This window comes from Chanos chanos, chromosome 2 (genome assembly GCF_902362185.1).
Source record: "Chanos chanos chromosome 2, fChaCha1.1, whole genome shotgun sequence".
NCBI lineage: Eukaryota > Metazoa > Chordata > Actinopteri > Gonorynchiformes > Chanidae > Chanos > Chanos chanos.
In genome coordinates, this window is record NC_044496.1 from 26,647,834 (window position 1) to 26,657,306 (window position 9,473).

Here is a 9,473-nt window from a genome sequence, read left to right on the forward strand (position 1 = left end):
GTCCAGTTCTCCACACCTGAAAATTTTCACCATGTCTGTACATTCACCACTGCCCTTACAGTGAGTCTATAGGGACATGGTGACAACATGTGAACTCTGACTGATTGTTGCTGAAGCGTTGCTTTCTCTCCCTTTGAGTGTCCACTGCACCTTCGATAACTCAACATGAGCCTTCTGTGGGGGGTTACTTCCTCCACTTCTTGATGTAAAAAATGTCTATATATTATGTACTTGTTAAATCTTCATATTGAAAGAGGGATAAAAAAGATACTCTTCTCGGGAGACATTTACAATTTTTTGGAGTACAAAGACACATGCTATGTGGTGCTTTATCAATACTTTTGTGTCCTTGTTTTATGGTGCATTTAATGAGTATTATTGATGAAAATGATGTAAAACTGAATAATCATTGAATTGTTTGTTTTTAACTGTTGATGACTGATGCAGACTGGGAACATGAGGTCGTTTGGGGATTGAATATTCTTGACATTTTTTGCTGAGCAAAGTATTTTAACCCGAACAACCTCCTTACCTTGTTCTTTCATTGGTCCCTAATATCCAATGGTATATCTGTTTAAAACTGATCAAGCCCCTCCAGGCATAAATAACCACAGTCCTCATCTCTCTCTCTCTCTCTCTCTCTCTCTCTCTCTCTTTCTATCTGTCTATCTATCCATTCCTTTTCATCTTTTTCTTGCTTGGTATCTTACAATCCCTTTACAGAGTGGAGAGGGATGTTTCACTTTGTTTTACAAAGACTGTGAAAACATGAAACTTAATGTACAATATTCTCTCTGATTCATATGACTGTCAAGTTCTCTCCTGTAAACATAATAGAAACATAATAAATTGAAGAACATTAACAGCTGCTTGTAGGTCTCTTATTTTCTATTTTGTTTGTTATTGTTTGTTTGTTTTTTGAAAGGCCAATGTAATCAATACATGTCGCCTGTACACCAATAAATGTACAATAAGAAGCATATGTTTGTTGCTATTTTACAAAATGATTTTTTTTTTTTTTGTCCAGTACGTGATGGTTTTTTTTCCATTTACAATAAAGAATCCAAATCACTTAAATATTTTTGATCTTGTATGTAGTAATTAGCCAGGCACATGTCCCTTCTGCAATTCCCGTCATACTCTGAGGTATGGCTTGCTTTTTATGTAGATTGTACTGCCCTCTAGTGGATGCAAAAGTAGCGGCAAGCACTTCACTTCGGCCTACCGTGGGCCGTAATGCTTAAAAAAACCGTTACAAGCACGGGCTTACTCAGTCAAACCCTAGACCTTACCTATCCTAAATTTGACCCACCTTACAACCCATACTTCAGCCAAATGTACTCTCAGAGAAAGTCTGTTTCCTTTTAATGAATCACGGTTTTCTAAAGTAGATCACTCTTGTACAGTGCAGCGTAATCACTCCCTCTCCTTCATGTAACACGTGTGACGGTTTTTAGTGCTAGACAGGCAAAGTGTGTCATCCAATTTCAAAAAGCATCCTGTAATAAATGGCATGCTGGTGTCGACAGTTTGTCGGTTTGATCATCTGCATGGGTTTAATGTAACTTTACTCAGTCTGTCTGCGTTCTGAACTATTTTCCATATTGCTACATCCTTTTAGGAATGCACACTCTGTGCTCAAAATATTTATGATTTCGGAATGTTTCGTAAATCCGAGTTGGAACGTTCCGTAAGAGAGCCGGACGTGACGTTGGGAGCAGCCGGACGCGGCTGTTCTGTCTCAAACATGTCGTCGGTGACAACAGGTGAGAGAAAAAGGGGCCCGTTTGGTTACTCTTCGACATCGCTCTTCCATGGTAGATAGGGCAGTTTTATACTAAACATATGTGACTTTAAATCAGCAAAAATGAATAGACCCACTGTCTCATTCTTTTCTGAAGAGGGCCCCTGTACGATGAACATAGCTTGCCCTCCAACTGAATGGCATCGCTCCTAGCGTGTTGTTAGCTACCTAGCAAAGCGGTGAACATTTGAGACAGTATTAGATCTGTGTGTGTATGAGTGTGTGTTTTCGCTAAGACAAAATACAGCTCTATGGTAAACCTCATTAATGTAGCTGAATGAGCTTCAGGCGAGATGTTTCAATCCTCAGTGCTGAACATGAAGGGTTGTGAGCAGATCGTAATGTATTGCAGTAGCCGTGAATATATCTTAGCCTACCATTTTTTCGCAAGCTGGTAGTTAGTAATTAGAATGTTAGTAGTTAGAATGTATCCAAAAATTATTTAAATAATCTTTGTCTCATTATACATAAACATAGTATAGCAGTGATAGCGTGTAACGCTGGCAAGTAGCTAACAGTCCATCTCTTAATGTCCATTACGCGTCAATTAAATTGTCTCTCACGACAGACACGAGAAAGTAAAACTGTAAACAGTGTTTAATCAGCTTATATCAGTATTTAACGGTCTGAAAATTGGTATCCTCTCGTGCGTTTGTTATCACTTCTAGTTGTTCCATGTGTACTATTGCTGTCTGACGAGTGACCCTGAAAAGTATGAGAGAAATGTGAATTAACCATAGTGTTTTTTTAATTGACGAGGTTTTCAGATTCCTGTATCCTACTGGTATGAATTATTTGGTTGTATAGCTTATTTGCTGGACAAATTAGTAAAATAGCTGTGCTGTCTGACGTCTTTCCGAACGCCAGCGTAACCCCACAGGGGAATTTTGTTCCCGACATCTCATGGTTTTAAAAATAACATCCATCTGCCCTAGCTGACCATGTGCTCGACTTTAGTCATACTTATCCTACCACTTTCATTAACTTACAGTTTTCAATTTTCATTCTCCAGTTATGCATTTTGTCGGTGTAAATATATCATTCATCATACCTTACTTTTGTGCCTCAGTGTTGTCATTTCAGTTCAGTCCGTTAAGCTTGTTTTAAGCAAACGGACCAAACTTTTAGACCTTGTTCAGTAATTCCTCAGACTGCTTGGGATCCAAATTTAGAGTTGTATTAATGTAAACTCACTCATTTGTGGGATTCAATAAGGTCAAAATATGTGCATAAATATGTTCCCAAACCTTACATTTGAAGTACTGGTGCTGATTTTAGGGTTTACGCAGAATTAGTAAGAGATTTTAATCTCTGAGAATGAACAGACAGGCTTAGAAAACACTGTTTACATGTTACGGTTCAATTAAAAAGCTTAAATTAGAGAGTAAACTTGAGAAGGCTCTCCTTTGTGATTTGAAGGACAACTGTAACTCTGTGTATTTTTGCAGCCACCTCTGAATGGATCCAGTTCTTCAAAGATGCAGGGATTCCTCCCGGTCTGGCTGTCAACTATGCTGTGTCCTTTGTCGATAACAGGTAGCTCTCTAATTCTGTTGTTTCCCTCAAAAACACTTTGTTTTAGAGGCATTAAGTTAGTGAAGGGTTTAAATGCGTTACAGATTTTAGACTTCACTGATGTATAACATTAACAGCCATTCCAGTTAGACAGGATCCAGTTCATGTCGCAATGCATATTCGTGTTGTAAGAAGAATATGTGTAAGTAGGATTCATGAGATGATGCTGATGGAACTGCAGAAGAGATCAGGCAGGGGGATGTGTATGTGGTGCGTGTATGTGTGTGTGAGTGAGAAGCACAACGGTGACTGGTGTGTGTGAGTGCAGGATCCAGAAGACAGGGCTAATGGTACTGAGGAAAGAATGCAGTGTGTGTGTCACAGCAGTGACTGATACTCGTGATCAGTCAGCGTATGGAAGTTTACACGATAGGAAGTACAGCAACAGCTGGTGTGTGTGTTTGTGAAACACTTAATTGACAGGTGTGTGTGTGTGTGTAGGATTCAGAAGACCATGCTGATGGACCTGAGTAAGGAGATCATGATGGACCTGGGCATTACAGTCGTCGGTGACATCATCGCCATCCTAAAACATGCCAAAGTCGTTTACCGACAGGTCAGAACCCAGCAGTGACATCACATCACACAATGCTGTGACACAGTGATGACACAACTGTCTTTCAGGGATACTGCAATAGAACAACACGAATAGAAAAATCACAAGTGAAAATCTAGGTCACATAGTAGGATACACTATATTACAGCTGCTTGCTAAAGTGTTGAAATCCTGGGAGGTTTTGTCATCTTAGAAACTGTCAGCTCTAGAAATTTCTGCATGAACATTCTTTAGCAGACTCTGTCCAGTTGTAGTTGGTAGGATAAAGAGACCGCCACTGTTCGGATTTTCTAACTGTAGAGAAGTTTCAGAAGACTTTGATAAGGCGGAAGAAAATGTTTGTGGTTCAGCAACCACAGAATCATTGCACTGGTTTAATGTGACATATTTGGTTTGGTTATAAAGCAGTGTGTTTGTGTGTTTGTGTGTCTGTGTGTGTGTGTTGTTAGTATAAAGCATGCTTGTCTCCTGGTTTGTGCTTTTCTCCTGTGACGTTTAGTCAGAGTGGTGTAACAGTGGCACTGTTCATCAGTTTCTCAAGATTGGAATATGGAGGAAAGTCTGGTTTTCTGAGTACCTGAGGCTGGCAGTGCAAATTTGAGCAGAAAATTAGCCCCTAGCACAATGCCAGAGTTACTCAGCAGTGTGACAGAACAGTCCTTCTGAGACCCATCATAGCCCACTGAAAAACAGTGGTGATGAAATATGTATACATGGATGTGATATATGTTAATAATATTACTTCAGCAGCCAAATTGTTTGTGCTTTTTCTAAGCAACTTAAGGGTTGTTGTCCGTTACTGCGAAATAGAGAGATTTGGAGAGATTTTTCCCTTTAAATGTGCTGTTATTGAAACAATTCGCGGCACTGTTCAGTTGTTAGTTCTTACATTCATTCAACCGCATTGCTTTTTATGTCAGTCCACATGCCTGTTTTCAAAGCATAGGAACTCCAGTGGGCTCTTTTCGAAGCATAGGAACTCCAGTGGGCTCTTTTCGAAGCATAGGAACTCCAGTGGGCTCTTTTCGAAGCATAGGAACTCCAGTGGGCTCTTTTCGAAGCATAGGAACTCCAGTGGGCTCTTTTCGAAGCATAGGAACTCCAGTGGGCTCTTTTCGAAGCATAGGAACTCCAGTGGGGTCTTTTCCTGTGCATCGCTGCTTTTCTTTTATTCAGCAAAGCATAATAAATCCAATGCCTCATTCAAATGTTGGGTTTTTGATGACAGTCTAAATGGCTTTGTAGGTCTGTTTAATAATTACAGTAATAAAGTGGCTGTTCTGTGTTATGACACTTAATGGCACTCTGTCATACTGAGGATACTTGGCTTCCACTCCTGTTTAGCTACTGCATAAATTAATGTTAATGACAGAAACACTATCGTTTAAAGCATTTATAGACACTCATAAAAGGGGTTGGCAAAGGGAGATTTAATGTAATGACAAAAATTAATTTATAAAACAAAGCATGTCTTTCTAGTGGCAGAGAATGCATAAAAAGCAGTTCACCAGAGGGAGAATAAAGAAAAAAGAAGTCTGTGCGATAGGAGGATAGAGCTAGAGAACAGATATCGATACTTGTGGACAGCTCAAGTCGAATCTATGAAAATCAATACACTGCTGTAATGGAGTGTGAAGAGGAAGGTGATGTAAAGTACAGCAGTGAAATGAGCCAGGCTGTAATGAGCTGCATTAACGGCACGTTTGAGGAGACAAACCGCAGCGGCGATGAAATAGCGGGGCTGTCACGCACTGTTACCTCATTAAAGACGGTTTACCTTAGGGGAGGACTCAGATACCAAACATACTGATGGAAGAGCTGATGATGAACCGTTGATTTCGAGATACAAGGAAGATACCGTTTCATTTAGTCCACTATTCATCACATGAACTAACAGTTAAGCTCATTCACTTTCTTATAGAGAATATGTAGGGAAGAGAGTACTGGAGACAGAATAGCGTGAAAGCCGTGTCAGTGGGAAGGCTGTGTAAAGCCATCAGGAGTGTGTTGTCACTGAGTCATTGCTGGGTGAAGGGCATTGCAGGACTGAAGTTGTGTGGGAAATTTGAGAGCGTTCATACCGTCTCTTCTCTTTCACACAGGACATGTGTAAAATGGCCACTGAAGCCATTTCCTCTGGTCAGACGAGCATTCAGGCTGAGCTCAGACGAACTGCCAACACGCGTAAGTGTCTCTCTCTCTCTCTCTCACACACACACCCACACACACACACTGCAAGACCTCTCTGAGTCCGGCTCATTCCAGCACTGCTAAATCTGGCAACACGTTCAGCATTCATCAATCCAGCATCATCGTGTAAATCTGAGAGCACTGATAATACGCCATGTCACGTGTCAGCCATTCAGCGACCGATGTGTTTATTTGTGCTGGAGTTATTAACCAGTCTGACTCTCTGAGTCACCCACGGCAACCAGTCATGTCAGCAACTTTCGGATGAAGTGTTTCCATTCGTTATGAGTGTGAGCAGATTTTCTTTCTTTTTTTTTTTTTTTTTTGAACACTTAGTGGAAACTCTTATCTGGGATGAGACACTCAGGCTTAGATTCCCTCACTGAATCTCTGCCAAGTGTTAATGCGTACAAAGTCATCTCTTTTTTTTCTCTGAGTGTTTTTTTTTTATTTTGTAGCGTCTTGGTATCATCTCTCTCTCTCTCTCTCTCTCTCTCTCTCTCCCTCTCTCTCTCTCTCTCTCTCTCTCTCACCCACTCTCCCTCTCTAATGTTTTAATTTTTTTTCTCTCGGATAGCTGCCACACGCATGATTGCCAATGCCTTGAGCCGGGACTCCCCGCCAAGCACTCCCTCGCGTCGCCCTGACAACCGTCTCTCAGTCACCGTCTCCAACAAGACTGCCAAAACAGGTGTGGTGTTACCGTGAAACCGCCTCCAATGTTTCTGTCCTTCTGTAGTTTGGTGTTAACGAACGTGTTTTTTTTTTTTTTTATTTAATGTTGTCACATTTATAGATCTGACAAGATTAGAACAACTGTTAGGGATGTCAAACAACAGTTAGTGTTTAAAATATTCCTGTTGTTCACACATCTCAACCGCCACCCCTCGCTCTCCCTCAGTTCTGTCTCAGCCTGCAGACGAGGGGAACGGACTGCCAGTGAAGCGCCGACGCGTTACTGCTGAAATGGAGGGAAAATACATCATCAACATGCCAAAGGGCACGACGGCACGTACCCGCCGGATCCTGGCCCAGCAGGCCAAGAAAGGTGCCACACTCACACGCACAAAGCCAACGATAGCCAGAGTGCTGACCTCTAAAATGAGTCATGAAAGTCAAACACTGCCGTTATCGTGTTTAATGAGTTTAATCAGTAGTTATGGAGCCAGTTCCCAGATTTCTCATTCTACGTATCTAGACTTAAGTAACGCTGCTCGATGCTTAAGGCATGGGTGGTTCAGTATGTGTTTGGGTCAAGGGTGCTGCCTTTGACAGGATCAGAGAATCCTAAGATCAGGCTGGAGTTCTGCTGAGCTGTGCTGATGACTGAATACAGAGTGTGTCTGTTTTGTTGATGATGAAGGCTAGTTTGTCCCAGCGCCAGTTATGGATCATGATCTCTGTCACGTTCCTCTAGTTTCAGGCAGACTTCCAGAACATGCCAAAGTGGATGCTGGGGGAGGTCATTTAGAAAGGAATGGGAAAAAAGGAAAAGGGGAAGGATAGCTATGACTTCACACAATTGTGTGTGTTAATCATCATATACTTGTGTTTCAGCCAAAGGCTTGAAGCGTACCTCTGTGTTTGAGAGACTTGGAGCAGAGTCCAAGGCAGACACCACAACAGGCAATAAGGTGAAACTTCCAGCTTTCCACTACACTTTGATAGATATGCAGCATTTCAGTCTGAAAATAGTGAATAAAGTGACAGCAACTCCCGGAAAGTTCTGGAAGATTGACTGCTTGCTGTAACTCAGTTTTAAAGGTGTGACACACAAAGTATGTGTAGGTACATGCCTATCTTATTTTAGTATCCTTTCTAAATCCCTCTCTCTGACACTTGGTTACCCTCCAATCTTTGCGTCTACTCCTCACATCTCTCTCTCTCTCTCTTTCTGTCTTTTCTTGCTCTTCTCCAACCTTTCCCAGCAGCCCACCGGAGTGTTCAGTCGACTTGGTGGAGCAGAGGAGGAAGAGGACACTGGTGTCGGGATGAAGACAGGAGCCACTGCTGATGGTGATGAAGATGACAGTGATGGAGAAGGCTCTGTTTTACAGTATGCTGGCGTGCTCAAACGACCCCCACCAGCAGCCAGGAAAGAGCCTGTCACCCCCAAACCTCAGCCCCCACTCACCCTCCGTCGTCTGGGCGCCAAGTATAAAGTTCCACCCATAGATGCTGCCCCTGCTACCCCTACCTCCACCTCCTCCATTCAGGAGGAGGCACCAAAATCAAGTGTGCTGAAGAGACTGGGAAAGGCTCCACCCACCAACTCAGGCTCCACCTCTGTTTTTGCAAAAGCCATCCAATCAGCAGACACCCAGGACAGTTGCATCAGCAGCACGAGGACCAGCAAGGACTGTCAGGGAGCTCAGATGGACGTTGGGACAGTCAGCGTCTTCAAAAGACTGGGCACCAAGAAGCCCTAACGCGCATATCAGACACACAGACTCTTTCATTCTTCCCACACAAACCCCAAAACACTCCAGAGTCTCAACTCCAAAAAAACAGTAAGGGTCTTCAAACACTTCGCTGTGCCACTGTGTGAGGAGACTTCAAAAACAAATCAGAACAAAAAAAAAAGTCTGTTTGCAGTGTCAGGTGATGGTTTAAGCTGAGAGAGCTGTTAGTGGTTCAAAAAAACAACAACAACAGACCTGACTGTGCTGAGATCTCAGATATTGATCTGCATGCATTATGTGAAACAAATGCTGCATACACACTTTTTTTTCCCTGGTGGTTGTAGGAATGATTTTTTTCTTTCATCTGACCCTGAAATGATGTTATTCCTCTAACGTTTCCCTCTCTCTTTTTTGAGAGCATCACCCTCCTGATTCTTTCAGAGGACGCCTTTTTCCTACCGCGTGTTGTTTTCTATTCCAGTTTGCTACACAAACAGCTTCAGGCTCTCTTTTCACACAGCCCTTTCACCGCTGGGTGACATGAATTAAAAAGGGTTTGATGCCTTCACTCACCAACACCTCCCAGCTCCGCTCTGACCGGACAGTCTTCTTGTCGGAGAACAGACCTGGTTCCGAAGAAACCAGGAGAAACTTAACATGGTTCTGAAAGACACTCATACGACATCACGCCAACTGCCTCAATGCACCTCACAACCTCAGCTGTTTACTTGCTTAAGAGAAAAAAGGGAGGGAAAGAAACGGATAGCCTGCTTGTTAAAACCCCGCCTTTTTTTTCGCTTTGACCTTGACTAAGTGGCCATGCAGTGCAGAGATGTCATGTGACACGCGTTAGAGAGAGGAGAGCAGGGAAGGCGCCGCCTCCAGTTTGCGGTGCTCACGGGAGTTGGCATGGCACTACCTGCTAACGTGCATGGCAAAGACGGAC

The 9,473-nt window shown here is 42.6% G+C and overlaps 1 protein-coding gene across 2 annotated transcripts; it reads left to right on the forward strand.

Annotated features, from left to right (window-relative positions):
• The first annotated feature begins 1,734 nt into the window (after window positions 1–1,734).
• c2h19orf47 (chromosome 2 C19orf47 homolog) lies at window positions 1,735–9,473 on the forward strand. Of its 2 annotated transcripts, none has more exons than XM_030766101.1 (8): window positions 1,735–1,766; window positions 3,253–3,340; window positions 3,821–3,935; window positions 6,038–6,119; window positions 6,703–6,816; window positions 7,027–7,173; window positions 7,683–7,759; window positions 8,054–9,473. In XM_030766101.1, exons 1-8 carry the CDS (start codon window positions 1,748–1,750, stop codon window positions 8,552–8,554), a joined length of 1,143 nt encoding a protein of 380 aa, XP_030621961.1. In that variant the 5' UTR covers window positions 1,735–1,747; the 3' UTR covers window positions 8,555–9,473. The 2 variants fall into 2 exon arrangements, with proteins under 2 accessions (XP_030621961.1, XP_030621962.1); XM_030766102.1 differs by having other exon boundaries at window positions 8,057–9,473.